This window comes from Oreochromis niloticus, linkage group LG20 (assembly GCF_001858045.2).
Source record: "Oreochromis niloticus isolate F11D_XX linkage group LG20, O_niloticus_UMD_NMBU, whole genome shotgun sequence".
Taxonomy (NCBI): domain Eukaryota; kingdom Metazoa; phylum Chordata; class Actinopteri; order Cichliformes; family Cichlidae; genus Oreochromis; species Oreochromis niloticus.
In genome coordinates this window covers 20278733-20297418 of record NC_031984.2, presented here as the reverse complement: position 1 = coordinate 20297418, position 18686 = coordinate 20278733, and the positions used below count along the sequence as shown (strand labels likewise).

The 18686-nt window shown below is 40.8% G+C and overlaps 3 protein-coding genes across 4 annotated transcripts; all 3 read left to right on the top strand.

Annotated features, from left to right (window-relative positions):
- Positions 1-224: 224 nt before the first annotated feature.
- naa10 (N-alpha-acetyltransferase 10, NatA catalytic subuni) lies at positions 225-3012 on the top strand. Its single transcript, XM_003448159.5, has 8 exons — positions 225-432; positions 563-661; positions 783-841; positions 927-972; positions 1390-1505; positions 1655-1699; positions 2264-2348; positions 2502-3012. The coding sequence occupies exons 1-8, from the start codon at positions 412-414 to the stop codon at positions 2682-2684; spliced, it is 654 nt and encodes a 217-aa protein (XP_003448207.1). The 5' UTR covers positions 225-411; the 3' UTR covers positions 2685-3012.
- A 41-nt stretch (positions 3013-3053) lies between these two features.
- On the top strand, positions 3054-12778 carry LOC100702998 (rho GTPase-activating protein 4). 2 transcript variants are annotated; one of them, XM_005478104.4, is made up of 23 exons: positions 3054-3965; positions 4386-4530; positions 6451-6540; positions 6673-6844; positions 6955-7117; positions 7335-7397; positions 7481-7609; positions 7682-7810; positions 7983-8204; positions 8285-8386; positions 8844-9005; positions 9104-9188; positions 9409-9436; positions 9539-9638; positions 9737-9797; positions 9938-10015; positions 10116-10244; positions 10343-10448; positions 10743-10970; positions 11060-11112; positions 11212-11443; positions 11524-11569; positions 12088-12775. In XM_005478104.4, exons 3-23 carry the CDS (start codon positions 6474-6476, stop codon positions 12262-12264), a joined length of 2532 nt encoding a protein of 843 aa, XP_005478161.1. In that variant the 5' UTR covers positions 3054-3965; positions 4386-4530; positions 6451-6473; the 3' UTR covers positions 12265-12775. The 2 variants fall into 2 exon arrangements, with proteins under 2 accessions (XP_005478161.1, XP_003448278.1); XM_003448230.4 differs by lacking the exons at positions 3054-3965; positions 4386-4530 and adding an exon at positions 4595-4846 and having other exon boundaries at positions 12088-12778.
- Positions 12779-14122: 1344 nt separating this feature from the next.
- ssr4 (signal sequence receptor, delta) lies at positions 14123-18353 on the top strand. Its single transcript, XM_003448160.5, has 6 exons — positions 14123-14314; positions 14532-14650; positions 14741-14815; positions 16761-16850; positions 16983-17048; positions 17928-18353. Exons 1-6 carry the CDS (start codon positions 14266-14268, stop codon positions 18030-18032), a joined length of 504 nt encoding a protein of 167 aa, XP_003448208.1. The 5' UTR covers positions 14123-14265; the 3' UTR covers positions 18033-18353.
- Positions 18354-18686: the final 333 nt, after the last annotated feature.

Genomic DNA, 18686 nt, shown 5'->3' with positions numbered 1-18686 from the left:
TTTTTATCATCTTATTTAAAAATCTTCATCTAAACAGAGAATGTTGTTTAGTAAAATGTGTGCAACAGTTCCCTGTTAATTTACAAAAATGGATAACCTCAAATTACGAATAGTTGTCTATGTTAGCCACCGTCGGGCTACAGCAAGCGTTTATGAACACTTTGTTTTAAAAAATAAATCCGATTAATACGATAGGTACAACTTTTATTCTGAAATCCCAGCAGAGCGGAAGTGTATGACGTTATTGTGGCACGCTCCTTCCTCTTGCTTTCCTTGCTAGCAGGTCCATTTAGTTAGCTAGCGAAACAAGGTCTTTAAACCCCATAGGGGAACTGTTATGAATTATTTGACCAGTGTAGTATAATTGATTTTTTTGATTTTCATAATCTTGTTAGTAATTGATATTGGAAAATGAACATACGAAACGCACGGGTAAGTATAGAAAAATTCACTCGAGAGCCACGCTGTTTCTGCACGGAGCTAAGCTAACGTTACAGGCTGCAGTTTAGCTGAGCAGATATCGCCGGTCAGCTGTGTGACCCTTTTTATGTGTTTCTTTCAGCCGGAGGACCTTATGAACATGCAGCACTGTAACCTGCTGTGTCTTCCAGAAAACTATCAGATGAAATACTACTTCTATCACGGCTTGTCATGGCCACAGGTAACGAGCAGTGCTGATTCCAGTTTTTCCTGTCTCTGCTAATGGCACTGCTCCTATCATACAGACCATTACAGTGTGTACGGTTCTGTCTCTAACTGTGCTTCCGTTTAAATCGTTCCAGCTCTCATATATAGCAGAGGATGAAAATGGGAAAATTGTGGGATATGTGCTCGCAAAGATGTAAGTATTAGCGAGCATATTTGTATCCTGCTGTCACTTTTAAGAAAACGCATTGATTCTTACGACTATTGCAAACTCTTTATAGGGAGGAGGACCCAGATGATGTACCTCATGGACACATAACATCCCTGGTGAGTCGGAGCACCTGCGACACCTCAGACAACTCCTTTGCCTCTTTTTCTTCATATTCTGTTGGCTGCTCCTGGGGGTTCACCACAGCGGATCTGCCTCCATCTTATCCTATCACTAGCATTTCCACTGTCATTCAAGCCCTCAGAATATCCTCCTTCACTACATTCCTGAATATTCTTCATGGTTTTCATCACTTCATACTGTCTGGCACCTCCATAATATATCCACTATTATTCCATTGCACATTTGCAAACCATCTCATCTTTGCCTCTTTATCTCCAAACTGCTCATCCCGAGCTGTCTCTCTGATGTACTAATTTCTGATCACGTCCTTCTTGGTTACTCCCAGTTCAAATCTTAACATCTTTAGCTCTTAAACCTTTAGCTCCACCTAAAACACTCTTTATGTCTTCTAGGCAGTAAAGCGGTCCCACCGACGTCTTGGACTGGCTCAAAAGCTGATGGATCAAGCCAGTCGGGCCATGATAGAAAACTTCAATGCTAAATATGTCTCACTTCATGTTCGCAAGAGGTACTGCGGACTCTTGGCTTGTTGCAAACTCTCTTTCTCACTTTATGTAGACAGACAATTGTATGAATTCCTATGTACAAAATATGTTCTGAATCCAATTGTATCTGTAAGTGCTCCCGTTTTCAAGAAATGTTTTCTCCCTACTGCAGCAATCGAGCTGCCCTGCACCTGTACTCAAACACACTTAAATTCCAGTAAGTATTTCTATTTCTCTAGCAACATTACTTTAAGTTGTTTTTTTTTTTTTAATGTAATTGATGCACTACTACAACTTTTATTTCATTTTATTTAAATCAGCTGGGCTATAATAGTTCAATAATACTGGTAGTCGATATAGATTGACCTGTGTTTAGTATAATTAATCAGATAGCTGTATCACAAATGTGCTGGTTACTTATATCGGTAGATAATTATAAGATTGTTAGTCCCAGGTAGTAGTGGGTTTTTTTGTTTGTTTGTTTGTTTGTTTGTTTTGTTTTGGGCGGAGGTTGGTTTTTAAAGTCCGTTTTTTGTCATCAGGCTCAGTCTTTTTTTTCTTTCCCTGGCCATGCTTTAAAAATAGTTTAAAGGGTAATTTTCTACATGATTGTTTCTTTGTGTATATAGATGAAAGAATGTTGGTTGGATTAGTGATAGTTTCAACTATGACTCTCATTTTTAAAATCCATTCAAATTCTGTTTGAAAATATGCTGAGGACATGAACAGCCTAATGTTTTTGAACCTACTTTAACTGATCTACTGTCTTGTTCCTTCACAGGATTAGTGAAGTAGAGCCTAAATACTACGCAGATGGGGAGGATGCCTACGCAATGAAAAGAGACCTGGCCCACATGGCTGATGAGGTGCTTAATTTTACATCTTTTTTCTTTTTCAAATATGAGCTGCTTTAGTTTGATTGTCACTCACTCTGAATTGCCCCTTAATATGAGCAAGTGACCAAAATCTGAATGCGTTACTTTTTTCTTTTTTCTTTTTTTTCCCTGGTCATCTCACAGCTGAGGAAACCCGGAGCACGCGTGTCGGGTCAAGAGGCACAATCTGGCCAGAGTCCGTCGGGGTCCGGCGACCAGGAGAGAGAAAGTGAGAGAGACAGCGGAGGAGAGAGCAAAGAGCTGAGTGAAGTCAGCGAGGCAACAGAAAGCACAGATGTTAAAGATTCCTCTTCTGATTCACAGTGACACTGCAGCTCTAGACATTTTTAAAATCATCCCTCGCAGCATCCAGTTTTTATCTATTTGCCATTTCCCCTGACCTTACAGACTCTGATCTCAGCACCAAAAATGTTCCAACATTTACGTCACTCTTTCTTTCTTTGTTTTTCTGCAGTCATGAGCAGAGACTTTATTAATAGCATCAATTTACTCAGTTATCTAAATTAAATAAAAATTAATTACTGGTCTGCTCATTTTTATTGGATTACTGTTATTGTAAAAGCTGTGTGAGATTTCAGACCGCCTGTGCTTTTCAATTGGTCTTTATTTAACAGAATAAATCTGTCAAATAATACTTTTTGTTTTTCATTTATGTCGATCTGATTAAACATTAAAGACCCCAAATAGGATAAAAACGATGATGTTGGAATAAACGGATAAAAAGAAAAATTCTTCGACGTTAATGATTTAACCCGACTCATTGTGTCTGCATTCTTCCTCCGTGGGCTACGTCCTTTTCTTTTTCCAAAAATGGTACTGTAGCTTCCAAGCTGAACTAATCCTCTGCAAAGGGTTTGTTTTTTATACATACGATTAAAGAAGGAAAGGACACCATAGAGATCTGTCCTCAGGTAACTGGTTGAACACATGACAAGGAGATAAATATGAATTACATGTGAGCATGCCACCAGATCAGTACATGGTGTAGGTGTAAATACCGGACCAGGTTAAACTATAACAGCTGGCACAAAAGTCGTCAGTCGGAAGGATTTTGATCTGTAAAAGTGAGTGCTTGGAAACATGGCCACCATGGAAACATGGTATTATTGATTATTAATGATATTAAAGTGTCATCTACTCAGCCCATGAAATTGTTATTTACAGGTTCAGGTCGCATTCTTAAGCCCATTATTCATAAGTGGGGAAGTACCTTTACTGTCAAATTCATACTAGTGACTCCTACTGGTGGAGAAAGACAACTGCATGGCATGTTACAATAGCTGCAGCAAGAGTTAACAGAAGAATACGCTTTATTGCCAGGAATGTCATGTGTCTCTATAACAGGTCAAAATGGGACATAGCTAAGTGTAACTAAATTCAGATGAGTTTACTTTTCCTGCAGTGAACTGAATAGTTGGGCCATGACTGTTTACAGTTGAGCTCAAAGATGTAGTTTACCTTTATGTAGGGTGTATCAAGGTTCAAAGGTCATTCTTGGTTTCAACTGAAAGACACAGCTCCCTGCTGCATTGGGACTCAACAGAGACTCGCTTCAATCAAACTGTTCTTTCTCACATGTCATCCAAAGTGCGTGAGTTAAATACCAGTTGTTCTTTTTTAATTGTTTGTGCAACACCATCTGTTTGAGGAAGGAAACAGGAGTGAGAGAGAAGTACGTGACAGATAAGAACAAATTATGCCCAGTGATCTTTTAAAAAGTTAGGCTCTCTCTGACAAATTGCAAGAAGCTCAGCTTCACGCCAGCAGGCTGTTTAACACCTCTGAGATAGAGAAGTCAACAATGTTGTTGTAAATCTTTCTTGTGTTATGATTTCATAGCAACAGTGGTCTTCGTTTCTGTTTTTTTTTCCGTTTTCCTCTTGTTTTTTAAAGTCAAGGTTGCTCCGCTCACTCGTATTGTAGCTATGACAGTGTATAAAAAAATATTTAAAAAACTACTAAAAATAATATTCAAAATAACTTTCTTTTTTTTCCCCTCAACTGAAGTGAGCTCAGTGCAGCTGATTTCACTCAGGAACCGGCGAGGAGAGCCCAATCAGTGAAAACAGCTGTTGTTTGACTGAACTGAAAACCTGCTGTGGGGTTCAAGAGGAGGCACGTAAGAGAGAGAGGAAGGACTCGGCTAGAAAAGGTTTTCACACGTCACATGCACAGTCACACACTGATGGCTCAAACTGAATGTGTGAGTGAGAAGAAGTGGGGAGGGAAAGGGGGGGTGGGGTGAGGGTGAGAACAGCAGAAGTAAGTGTGTGTGTGTGTGTGTGTGTGTGTGTGTGTGTGTGTGTGAGAGAGAGAGAGAGAGAGAGAGTCAGAGATGACTTCCACTCCACCCACATCCATCCGTGTCCAAAGTGAGGGGGAGGTGAAGCAGTTACTGCGCTATTAACTGGCATCATTTAGTTCAGTTTAGTGTGGAGGAAAGACTACTCAAGACAGCTCCTGATCAGGTATGACTCTCTGCATGTGTGACACTCTTATTGATTTTTATTTGTTTTCCTGTATCACCAAATCAGCACTGGTAGTCAGTTTAACGCTTAATGAACATGTTTTTGTACTAAAAAGGCGCATGCTGTTATACAGTTAAGGATTGCATTGCTTGTTCGTTTTATGTTGTTGTTGGCTATAGACAAACCCCCTAAGGCGATTGATGTTTCATAACTATAGAAGCCTCTACTTGTTTGTGCTTGTTTAAAAAGAAAAAAAAAAACACTAAAATGGTAGAAAGGGTTACTTTAGTAAAACGGGAACTGAAAAGCTATAGTAGCAATAAGGTTAAGACTAGCCTTAATGAAATACTGCGGCAGGTTGTGAGGATAGGATGTGGTGATTCACTAGCTGATCGCATGGAGAAAGAATGAAGGGACTAATGGAAAAGGAAGGGTGACACAGGCTGCAAAAATTGAACTCCTTTTTGCAGGGAGTTTGGGTCATGCTGAAATACAGCAGAGTCATGTTAGCAGGTCATCTGTTGGGAGAGTGCACATTTCAGCTAAAAGAGAGTGCTGATGAGTGATGTTTGGCTTTCAAAAAAAAAGGGAAGTTGAGGGGGAGAAATGGAGAGAATGTGTCCGTATTGATTGTGAACAAAAGGCTATGATCCAGCAAGACAACACTCTGATCTTCCTCTTTTTGAATTGCAATAAATTTCCTTTAATGTACAGTATTTTGCAAAGTAAAGTGACTAAGCTGTCGGACTATCATGTGCTGAAGAAAAACCGTCGTGCTCCAGGCACACTCATCTTTCTGTTTTCTTGAGGATAGGCCTGTGTGTTAGTTTCACCCATAAATTATAGTTAAAAATGTGTCAAGAAACTGAAACTGATCAGAAACGATCAGTTAAACCTTTATCAGTAAGACCTGGTAGTTTTCTTTGTCTAACTGTATTCAGGTTAAGCCAACTGTCCGATAAACATGTCCTTTCATGTTCATCCTGAACCGGAATAGGGTATATTCTAGCTATGGCCTTGTCAATCAGCCAAGACATACTGTAAAGTGAAAGGCAGAAGGATTTAAACCTTTATTGGTGAAAGTTTTTTTTTCCTTCTTTTTTTTTCTTCTGTAAAACCACCTGTAGTGTTGAGCACAAACATCCCCGCACAGTTGTGCGCCTTGTGGTTCGTCCTATTTTTAGGGCAGCTTGAGATGCTGTTAGAGCTATTTTTGCACCTTGTGCAATTCTGCAGTCTGCCCAGTGCAAGCAAGCAACACATGCCAACCGGTTTTCTAGTTGCCTGCCGTTCAGGGAAACACAGCAGAGCGTGGCCACTTTGAAAAGATGTGCTACAGTAAGACGAACATGCTCACTTCAGCTCTACAAGTCTTTCAAGAGGAAGTGCGTAGGGTCTATTGGAGGGAGGGGAAGGGTGGAGGTGGTGGTGGGGACTTCAGTAGAAAGGCTGTAACAGCGGGTTTAACAGGTTTTTTCCACCAAAGGATACTGATCAGCTTGCATGCCTACAAATTTTACTCTCCTCTTTAAGACAGGGTTAACAGAACAGAGCTGATATTTCATGCTAGATTATAAATGAAAGCAATCACTGCATTTATACAGAATTCCACCCAGCTGGATCAACAATGAGTTCCCATGTCAAACTTCGGAAGGAGCGGGTCGGTGTGGTGGACTACGACATTCAAATCAAAGGTAAAAGGCCTGTGGTGGTTTGTGCCACACTGAGAAACACAACCTTTTTATGTCACACCATCTTAACTCTGATCAGTGAAACCAGTTTCTAACCTACTTGTCACAATAAGTGTGTCTTTGTTGGCCTTTCAGAGGTTCGCTGTCAGCTTGTAGACCAACTGAAGGTATTGGACTTGCAACTTGAGCAAAAGAGCCAACAGTTGCAAGACCTGACAGACTACCTGCGTCGACGGGGTGAGATTGAAAGCGAGTATGCTCGTTCCCTGGAAAAACTAGCCGAAAGGTTCACATCAAGGATAAAGAGGTAATTGCACACTGCACGTAACATGCTGAACTACACAGCAGTTCATTTCGGTCTTTCAAACTTTGTGTCCTTTTGTATTCTTTTTCTTGTATATGCATGACCGTGCTCAGGAAGGAGCCCAGTAGTAACTCGGTGTCCCAAGTATGGCTCGCTCTGCTGTCCCAGACCCGCCAAGAAAGTAGGGACCATAATGGACTGAGTGAAAGCTGCAACAACTTTCTCACCCAACCTCTCACACATTGTGTGGAGTACACACAGCGCCTTGCAAAGAAGGTACTACTGCAAGCACTCACCCACGAATGCACTGCCATGCACTTCTGCAATGCAAGTGACATAATACTTGCTCTGTTATCGTTCTTCCATTCTCACTTGAACCACCAGTATATGTTTTGAAATCTTGACATTTAAAGTATGCCGTGGGTCAGTGTGTCCTTGCTGTGTTGTGCCATCTCACTTTTCTGATATTTTGTCTTTATGGCGTGTTTTCCAGAGTAAAGACATCTGCATTCAGCTACAAGATGGGCTACTCAAGGTTACCACAGAGCTACAGGCGGTACGTGAGAAACCAACCACACAGAATGTTTTCCGTTTCTTAAGTACACAGAGGAAAGCATTGCTTTTTGTGCCTGTGTGCAGGCATGGCGAACATACTACCAATACCACTCAGACTATGTCTGTGCAGAGGGGAAGCTGAGGGAAGCAGAGAAGCAAGAGGAAAAGCAGAAGCAGAGCACAAATAAAAAACTGGAGAGGCTGATAGAAAAGGTAAAAGTTTGGTGTCATGTGCTTGCATGCACATATCATGTGACTCTTGCTGACAATGTTTATGTGCTGTAGAGACAAATTAAAGTCCAAGAAATAAAGCTGAAGTGCAGCAAGGCCCGAAATGAGTACCTCCTAAACCTGGCCGCAGCCAATTCCTCCATGAATAAGTACTACCTGCAAGACATCTCTACTCTCATAGATGTGAGTACATCAGTCACCTTTTCCTTTCAACGTACAAAAACCCTACATAGCACTCAAGGTCATGATCTCTCATGTCATTTGGACCCCAACGCCCATTGTTTCCATTCCTTCTGTCATGACCTGAAAGCACCCGAATGAAGGAAGTGATCTGAAATTCCGTTTCCTCCTCCAGTGTGCAGATACAGGTTACCACACCACTTTGGGCAGGGTGATGCAGGCCTACTTGTCAAGACGGTGGAGGGCCCAGGATAACCTGAGCACAGGCCTGCAGCAAATAGAGGAGGCGGTGTCTAGACTGGACCAGAGCCGGGATAGAGACATCCTCCTGCAGGACAACTACAACACCTTCTCTATGCCCCTACGCTTCCCCTATCAGCCCCACGATGGGGACCAGGTGTGTATTTTGATTAAATTATGTAAAGGAAATTTTTATATTAAGTGTGTGGAACAACTCTAGACTTCCTTGTGTTTCAGGTTACTCAGGTCAGTGCAGAGTGTGAGATGATATGCGAACTGGAGACCAGATTCAAACAGATACAAACTCGACTGCAAGCCGTCACCCAGGAAACCGAGGAGGTAAAGAAAATCGCACAAACCAGGACTGCTCATTATCATATTTTGAATTTTAACGAGGCTGCAAATAGTCTATGAAAATTTCTTCTTGTTTCCTTAATCTAATTTTATTTACCTATTATTGAAGCATCACAGCCTCAAGTACAGAAAGGAAGTAAAAGTACTTAAAAGGGATGAAGATGCAAAAGCATTATAATATAAGGCGAGAAAGCCTTCCACCTCATTATTGACTATATTTAGCCCTTTTTAAATAGTTCTCATGATCTCAGTTTGTAAGACAAGAATAAATCTCAGCAGTTCTACTGGCACTTGAAAGTGACATAATGTCTCAAATGTGGGTACTCTACACAACACAGAATTATCAGCCAGGGTGTATATCGGAGTGTGCCATATTCTGACCTGATCCTACAGTACACCCAGCAACTGCAGGTCACCTCTCAACCCTGCTGCTCTCATATAGGTTAATAAGAGCATGTCAGCAGCCCAGGCTTCTCTGCTGGAGGGCATCAGCGATGATCTGGAGCCTTCATCTCAGGAAGGCAGCACTGAAAATCTGACTGTAAAGCCGAGCGTCACTCGACGACGGGCCAACCTGCAGGAAATAGAATATCTCTACTTTACTGTGAGTCTGTAATATTTGGGGGCAACAGCAATGATGTGCAGTTGGTGTGGTAATGATAAAAAAAAAATTAATCTGATCGGTCTGATTTTGTTTTACAGAAAGTAAAGGAGTACCTTGTTGGCAGCTCTCTGGTATCTAAACTGCAAGCCAAACATGATCTGCTTAAAGAAGCTGTAGAAAAAGGTATTGCTTCTGCATTTCTCACATAACAATACCACAAGTTGTTGACTCAGTGTCACATTAAAAAAAACAAAGAAAAACCAAAAAGCAGCTGTGGTATTACTGAATACTAAAATGTTCCCTTTTAAAAAAAAATACCAAACACAGAATAAAACACAGTATTTCTCCTTTTTAAAATGGATTGCTCTTATCATATGTTATGTCCTTTTTTTTTTCTTCCCAGCTGAAGTATCAAATGACCATCAGCCTCGGTATGAATATAATTATTTTTAAGAGTCTGAGTCATCATTTTTATTTATTCATGCTTCCAGTCTTAACACTGTGCCTCCGCGGTCCTGTGTGTCATTCTGCAGACACACTGGAAAGTCTATGCGTGTCAGAAAGAATCACTCGAGTGCCAATTTGATGCACAACCAAAAACTTTTCAATGGAGACATGCTGTCCTTCATAAAGGTAGCACCGGTTTCCTCTTTCAGATCTCTTGTTGTCATTTTAGTTTTTCTTTTGACTCGTGATGAGTCAGTGAAATTTATTATTTCTTTTTAATTCAGGCATCAGGACAACAGATTCCAATTGTTGTGGAAAGCTGCATTCGCTATATCAACCTCAATGGTGAGTCTTCATTGCAGAAGGAACATTAATACATTAGATGTCATTGTAAAAAACATACATCTAGCCTCTTGTGTTTAAAAAGTGACTGAGGGAAACGGGCACTCATTTTAGACCACTGCGATAATCTGTCTGCCCATTAGGACTCCACCATGAAGGGATATTTAGAGTGCCGGGGTCTCAGTTGGAGGTCAATAACCTGAGGGACGCTTTTGAGCGAGGTAGGGGTGTGTGTGTTTGTTAGATTAACTTCTACTCATAGCTCTCGTCTCCATGGAGCATTAATAATGTGGGGCAGTGTGCCATGGGCTTCCCCTGCAGGAGAGGACCCTTTGGCTGAGGGGAGGTATGACCTTGACTCGGTGGCTGGAGTGCTGAAGCTTTACTTCAGGGGTTTAGAAAATCCACTCTTCCCCCTTGACAGCACCAATCTGCTCCTGGAGCATGCCCGTGAGTGTTCTTTTGCACCTGTGGATATAATTAGTGTGGCTAAGGATGCTCAGCAGCAGCAACTTCTCTTTTATTTCATCACCTTTTTTGTTTTCCAGAAATAAAGAATGAGGCAGAGCGAGCAGCTGAGCTGAAAGCTGTGATTTCTTCCTTCCCTGAGCCTGCTATCATCGTCATGAGATACCTGTTTGCATTCCTTTATCAGTGAGTGTTGTTACCTGTGACTTGAATATGGAAAACGAAACTGTGAAAAACTGAATTTTTGCCTTGTTTTACTCATTGCAGAATTGTTCTGTGAAAATCATTAACATCCAATGTTAGTGCAGCTAAATAAGATTATAAGAGTTAAAAACAAAAAAACTGACATTTAAATAACTGTGTCATGTGTTACAGAATATTGTGATATTTGTAAAAACATTGATATGTATAAGATATAAACAAAGTGGGGGAAATAACAGGGAATTGTTTCTTTATTTACTCCTCTCTCTCTGCCTTCAGTGTGTCGGAGTATAGTGACGAGAACATGATGCAACCTTACAATTTGGCCGTGTGTTTTGGCCCGAGCCTGATAAGAGGGGCTCATGATGACGACGTCGTGACCCTGCAGCCTCAGATCAATGCCCTGGTGAAGGGCATCATCATTCAGGAAGAAAGCATTTTCCCCAGTCAGAGTGAAGTGCCGGGACCAGTTTATGAGAAATGCATGACACTAGAACTGGATGACGGGTACAGTGAAAAATCTTTGAGTTCACATAACATGTGGGGGTTGGGGGGGTGTATTGTGGAATGATTATATGAGGCTCTTTACTTCACAGAGAGACCAATGTTGATGGAGATATAGAAAGTGAGTACACCCCTACCAAAGACGGTAAGTTTATATGACTATTTCAGTTTATCGCTCCATTTAAAAACATACAATGATGTCTTTGAAGAATAACAAAGGATGTATACATTTGCTTTGCTGCAGATTTAGAAATGGGCTTCTTGGCTGACAACAGCACAAGCATGTCCATGTCTGGAGTAGCAGCACCCAGAAGGGGAGAACGCCCCCGAGCCAATAGCAGCGGGGCACTAGAACACAGATTAACTGCTGCACCAGGAGGGGGCAGCTTTGGTTCAGGTGGAAAGTGCACACTTCAGATTCCTGTTGGGCCGCAATGTAAGCCAAGGAGGATGCCCTCTCCTTGTTATGGTCAAGAGTAAGTAACCCAACAACAGCTGGCTGACTGTGCTTGAGTAAAACATAATTATTCAGACTGATCTCTCTTTCTGCATACAGTTACCAGCGACGGTCATCTGAGGATATAGCCTCTCGAGTAGATAAGGTGTGTCTTGTTTTTCTTATAGTTCTCTGTTTATAACCTAATAAATGTCTTTAAAAAGAAAAATACTGCATCATTGTGCAATGAGCCATCTGCAACTTTAAATAAAGCCATTATAAAGGGTTCTGACAGTAACAGACAGTGTCTGTAGCTGTAAGCATTACAACATCAGAGGTTGCTAAAGGGGACAATGAGCCAAACTGTACTTGGTCATGTGCTGCTGCTAAAGAGCAAATGGCTGGGCTGTCCTTCTTTTTTTTTTTCTTTTTTTTTTTTGAAAAAAAAATATTTTTGATAACCAAAAAGAAGAACTAAGTGTTAACGGTAGCAGGAAACCACAGTCTGGGTTTCCTGCTTATGAAAATCTGAGTGATGTTCAGTAAATGGTTTACTATACAGAGTAATTAGTCATTGCCAAGAGCAGCAGGCAGAAACGGAAGCTCTGAAGTCAAAAAGTAGAGAAAACGGACACTTCTCCCAGTTTCCTCTCTTATCCGTACTTTTTTATTTTCACATTACAGGACGTCTGTCGCCAGATGGACTCAGTCTTTAAGGAGCTTTTGATTCGACAAACCCATCCGGATCCCACCCCCACTGTGTCCTCCCCCTCAGTCCAGGCTCCCCAGAAGAAAGGAAAGCAGGATGGGCGCAGGGGGAGAGGAACAGGGCTCTTCAAATCAACAGATGCAGCGGACTGAGATGATCAGCAATAGCACAAGACACACAGGCCGAGGGAGAGATGATACTAATGGAAGATGAGGTGTAGCGTGAAGGCCTTTGACAGTAGCTTTCAGCACATCTATTTCTAGAAACCTGAGATCCTTGACTGAGAGTCCTTTCTCTGAGGTCTCTTTGACTCAGTCCTGTCTTACATGTGATGTACAGCAGATTTCCACAGGCCTGCGGTACTGTGTCAAAACTGTGAACTACTTGAAATGCACCAATGTGTTTGTAGGCATTTTTGATATTTGCACTTCCTCTCTTATTATATTAAACCGCTGCCCTGCTAGTGAATAATTTTTAGTCAATACAGGCATACGTGCACACTCTTAATCAAATTTCTGTCAAAATGAGATGCTGGCACAAAGTCAAGAAAACTGTGAATGTTATAGTTGTAAACGTCAATTCCTACTTATCTCAAACTTTATGATTTATCTGTATATCTGAACTACATGCCGAATAAATAATTTGTCTAGGCTTATTGCTTTATTAGATGTGTATGTAAAACATGACTATAACTTGCATTTCTTTTCTTCATCCTGGGGTTTTATACATAGAATAATATATTCAGGCTTAGGTAAAAGTAGTCCAGATGCTCCTTTCTCATGCAACATTGGCTAGATGCCTCTGGGGCCTCCTTTAGTAATTGAAGGCCAGACAAGATGTATTCTTTCCAGTGTTTTCTGGGGTGTCCCACCCTGTGAATGTCACTGGGGAAACCTTCAGTGGAATATGCTTGGGATGCTATTCCAAACATCCAAAATCGCTCCAAACATCTAAGCTTACCCCTGCACCACTGCTCAGTCTACACCAATATCTCTGATGGTGTCTTGTCCTATTTAATTTATTTAAATTTGATTTATATTGCTTCAAATCACTTAAAGGTATGTTTAAAAAATAGGCCTCACTCTTCTTTACTTAGGGAAGCAAATCACCCTGAACATGGAGGGATCATCATTTATTAACAAAGCACCACAACCAGGTAGTCTGCTGACTTTCACCAAGGTGCTTCTCAGTAGCCTGAGTACATTCTTTACATGATTTTCAATTTAGGAGAATCACAAAATATCTAATAAAGAGATTTCTTAGGTTCCCTCAACTGGACACTCATCTTTGTCCAACCTGTCTATAAAGGTGGAGATAATTAAATAATGACAATAATAATTATTATAATATATATTATTATAACTGAATTATTACATATTTTTCAAATGCAATGTCACAAATTTCTGTATACCCTAGATCCCCAAGGATGTCAAACTCATTGTGAATCATGGGCCACATACAGACCACTTTGATGCTAAGTAAACCTCCACTTTCTTTCATTGTAAAGTAGTTTAAGTACACATTTGATCCATGCGATATAAGCACTAGAAGTGCACTCTCAACCGCATGTCTCCTCCTTTATACATTATAAACAAATGCTCTTGTAATAAATAAAACATATGTCAGCGCAACTCTGTGGGCTTAAATTGTAAAATAATAATAATAATAATCTAATTCTCCAAACTGTGCTGTTATTATAACACAAAGTTCTCTGTAATTCACACAAAATGTATTTATTTCTTCTTTACTCATTCTTCCACTCGTTTATTTATTTTTACTTTTGTCCAATTTAAACTTTTCTGTTATTTAATTGTTTATCTATTACTTTATTACTTTGCTGTAGTGTGAATGACCATGAGGGAGGCTTTTATTAGAAACTCGTAAAAATAAGATTAGTTTGTTAAAGTTGCTTGGATCCATCATTTACTGACTTCCGGCCATTTTGATTCGGATGACGTGTCGACGAGGTACTTTTCCCAGGGTGCTCTGCGGTTTTGAGAGTCCACGTCATTGGTGCGCAGACGCAGAGGTGCAGAAGCGCTGTGAGCTGAGGTGGACTTCTTCCTTTTTACTGTTTGGAAGGAGCTGAGCACTCAGGCAACTGGACCTCAGGAGCAACACGAAACCTCTCAAACAACCTCCGAGACGTCACGATGATCCGGATAGCCGCCTTCCTCGCGCTGCTGGTGGTCGCCTGCTCAGGTAAGACAACGCTGGAAGAGAGAATACCGGGTTAATAAGTCTATAATGCTAATCAGCTTTAGCTAGTAGCTAATTCATTGAATCACTACCAGCAATCTCGTAGCCACAGGAGGGCGGAGTGGTGAAAGTTGTGTTATCTATAGATGCTGTGTAGATGATCATGTCCAGGATCATCCAGGATTTCAGCTGACCTCAGCTCTGCTCTTTGTGCCCATAGGAGAGAGCTGCACGGACCCAGTCATCACTCCGTCGGCCTACACCACCTCTGACGCCGTCATCTCATCAGAGTCTGTCTTCATCGTTGAACTCAGCCTGACCTGCGCCAACGGAGCACAGGTAACTGTCCACCTCTAACACCTCAAGGCAGCCAGCACAATGATGTACTGATGCTACTGGAGCATTCATTGTGATTTCTGCCCTCTGCAGAGCGTAACGCTGTATGCTGATGTCAATGGAAGACAGTTCCCTGTAACCAGAGGACAGGATGTTGGAAAGTACCAGGTATGGATTCACATGTAGCTACAGGTCAAGACACTTGCTTTTACTGAATCTGATTTGTTAGCAGAGTGTTTCTTGGGTCAGGGTGGGCTTTCAGTCTCAAGCCTGGATGAAAGGGGAGGGTTGCATCAAGAAGGGCATCTGGTGTAAAATCTTTGCCAAATCAAACATGCGGGGCATCAAGGAAAAGGTTTCCATACCAGATCGATCAGGGCCCAGGTCAACAACAATGGCCACCTCCAGTGCTGCTGGCCAACAGGCTGCTGGTTGATAGTGTGCTACAACTGACTGAAGACAAATTAAGAGGAGAAGGGGAAAAGATGATAGGAGGCAGGGAGAGAGAAGGAGGCTAGTCTAGGTGAGAGTAGGAAACTCTAAATGTACACTGGACAGAGGATGTTGAGTATGTAGCAGTCAGGAAGGAGAAAAAGAGGAAGAGTGCAGGTGAAGGTGGTGGCAAACGATCCATTGTGGTGACCCTTATAAAGGGAGCAGCTTTAAAAGAAGTAGCACTTTGTAGGTAGGGTTTATGGGTACTGACCTACAGAAGGTTGAACATATAGTCACAATGATTTCAGTGCTGTCTAAATAATTGGGTTGTACTGATTGTCAAAAATCTATTATGAGCCAGATGATCGTGGTTAAACTTTTACCTGATACTGCTTTACTTCTCATTGTTTTGTTTTTTTTATCAGCTTTGTGCCAGTAATAATGTCTCCATTATAAAAAGTTTCTGAAACTGTTTGAATTCTTTCAGGCAAGATTAGACAGCACTAAATCATTATTAATAGTATTACACAACTAATATATATTAGTTACAGATATATGTAAATGTAATCTTATTTACTGATAGACCCACAGCAGTCAGTTGGCTGGTATTAGCCTATACTGATCAGCTCTTAATTGAGACCACCCTTAAAGCTTATAAGCAAAAGTGGGAGAAAATATCAAAGTGCTTCCTCTTGTTATACATTTTCACTATGCTGGATGGATTCATATATACACATATTGATATCAAAACATGCTGCCTTTTAACTGGATTTTCGTGCCAGTTTGGTCATGACTTCATGACTTCTTGTAGCAGTAATTGATAGGTTTGTAGTTTAAACCTATTCGCTGGAACGTTGAAGACAATGTAATTACACAGCAAAAGCATTGAACACCAAGCAGAGCTCTTCGTGATTTTCGTATACGAGGGAGACCAACGCCAGAGTGTGACCCCATAAAGACTTCCCTAAACCTGCTGGTGTGGAAGTCCAGCAGTTCACCTAAACAAAAGGCACTTAGACTAAAACAGACATAGATACGTTTATCCTACCATAAAACAATAAGAGAAGGTATGCCCTCTCCCATGCTCCCAAGATGTGGGTGTGAATGCCAGATCACTCTGGAATGCACACAATGCCTTTGCAGACTATTAAGGATCAAACCTCTAACTACATGACATTGATTATACAACTCTAAGCATATATGAGTAGATATTTCTAAGCATAAATGACAATCAACAATATAAACCTGACAGTAATTTCAGTAAATTGCAATAAAAAAGAAAAAGTGGACAGCAAATTATAGAAATTAAGTGAACCAACACATTAATATACACACACACCAGAGCAATGAAAAATCGAATTAATTCCTTTGTCAAAAGTAATTTCTATTGTATTAATAGTCACAGGATGTCTTTGATTAGGTGGTTGCCCCGAGGTTTGTTCATCTGTGAAGGGTCAATAATCTCATGTAGAGCTTATAAAAAAACAAAAAATTATTGGTGATTTACTATATGTGAGTGTCCTTTTCAAATAAGGACTACTGGTGTCGTTAGGATACTTGTACCTTATGACTTGCTTAGACAGTAGTTTACATTTATCCCTAACCCTTTAATCAGCAGGGCATTAAAATACTCCTTTGCCTTTCTTTCTATTATTGAATGTGTACTTCCTTCCATCAGGTGTCCTGGAGTCTTCCTCACAAACAGGCAACCTCTGGAACATATCAGGTCAAATTCTTCGATGAGGAGTCCTATAGTGCCCTGCGCAAGGTTAGTGTATTATGTGTTGTTGATCAGCTTACAGTTTCCTTTTGCTTGAGCTCCACTTGTTTTGGAATGAGTCATCTTTATAATCAAATATGCTTTAATTTCAATTAAATCTGTTGATCTCATTTGCTCCAGGCCCAGAGAAACAATGAAGACGTAAATGCCATTCACCCTCTCTTCTCTGTCAACATTGACCACAGGGTGAGTTTCTTCTAGGACCTCAGACTGAACCCATCACTTGAGTCATGATCATGCTGTCTTGCAAATTAAAAGCCAGTAAACGCCCTTAAATTGTATCAGCTTTAGTGAGCTTACATCAAGTATCACTTAACTTCCTGGCATGTTTGAAAGGTCTCCAGTGAATGAATAAACCCAGAGAGATTATCGTCTGCCTGCACACTCTTACAGGCCTCTATTTTGCAGAGTAGTCATTTTGTTTTCCTTAAGAATTAGTGAAGCTTAAAGAAGAGCAAATGGCAAGTGAACTTTGGACTTAAGTACACATGATTAACAGAAATTTGACATGATAGTGTGCAGGTAAGCCTCTAACTTTATTTACTACCCACTCATACATCATACCGTCATACAATCAACAGGATGTTGCGCTCTCATTGGTAGTGGCTTAAATTGCTCTCAAAGTTTAACTCGGGGATCTGTCGATTTCACGTTGCCAGCATTTTTTTGCCCCTCGTTGCTTGACGTTACCAAATGTCACTGACTTGCTGCGGTCTCTGGTCACGATTTCGCCGTTTCCTGTGCAGATGCATCTCAGGGGCCAGTGTCTGATTTATGGTTGGAATCTCTGCATTCATTAAAAACAACAAACTTATGCAAACATAAAACTCCAGTTCCACTTTTAGCTTTGTGTGATTCTCATTTAAAAATAATCCTTATCTGTCTCTTATTGGCATTTGTGCAGCCCCACGGGCCATTCACACTGAAACAAGCTGTTTTAGCTTCTTTCCATTTAAAACCATAAAACTACTATTTAAGCCAACTTTCTTCTGATTGGCTGTCCCTCATTTGCCTTATTTGCTCCTGTCCTTAAACTTGTTTCCTTTTTCCCCCCGCTCACTACAGGGTGCATGGAATGGCCCATGGGTGTCTACTGAAGTGGTTGCTGCCCTCATTGGTATCCTGGTCTACTACTTGGCTTTCAGCGCAAAGAGCACCATCCAAGCATAAACTGATCCAAAACAGCTTTTTAAATACTGGATCATTAAAGACTGATTTCTGATGGGGCTCGACCAATTATCCATCATCCGGTGTTGGGACAAACCAACAGGATTTTGCCACTTGATCTGCTTTGGGGCAAGGAGCAGAAGTAGCAGTCTTTGTCTTTTTTATTCAGACTGTGTCTCTTATGTGCTTTGAGTCTTTAAAGATGAATTTTGACACACGATTGACTCTCGGTATGGGTGGAGTTTTGTAACAATGGTTTCTTTTTTTGGAAACAACAGATCAATAAACCTGGACTTTACAAATAAAGAAATCAAATAGAGCTCATGCATTGTATTGGGTCCTGCTTAAACAGTGGAACATCCTGACCAGATTGTGCTGCAAAGGTCAAAGCTTCCATGCAAATGAAATGTCAATAATGTGGCTGCACTGACTGCCCTGAACAGGTCGAGTGGATGTGTCTCCTCCAGGAAAGTGAATAAATGACTTCTTTTATTTTATTGGTTGTAGTAAAGCGAAAATCTATAAATTCCTTTTTCTCTAGACAGATGGGAAGGTCTCTTATTCCACAGCAACACGTCATCTACGATGCTTCTTTATATTTTCCAGTCGAGAACTAGCTGCAACTAGTCACCTGAACTCAAGTAACAACCAGCTTTA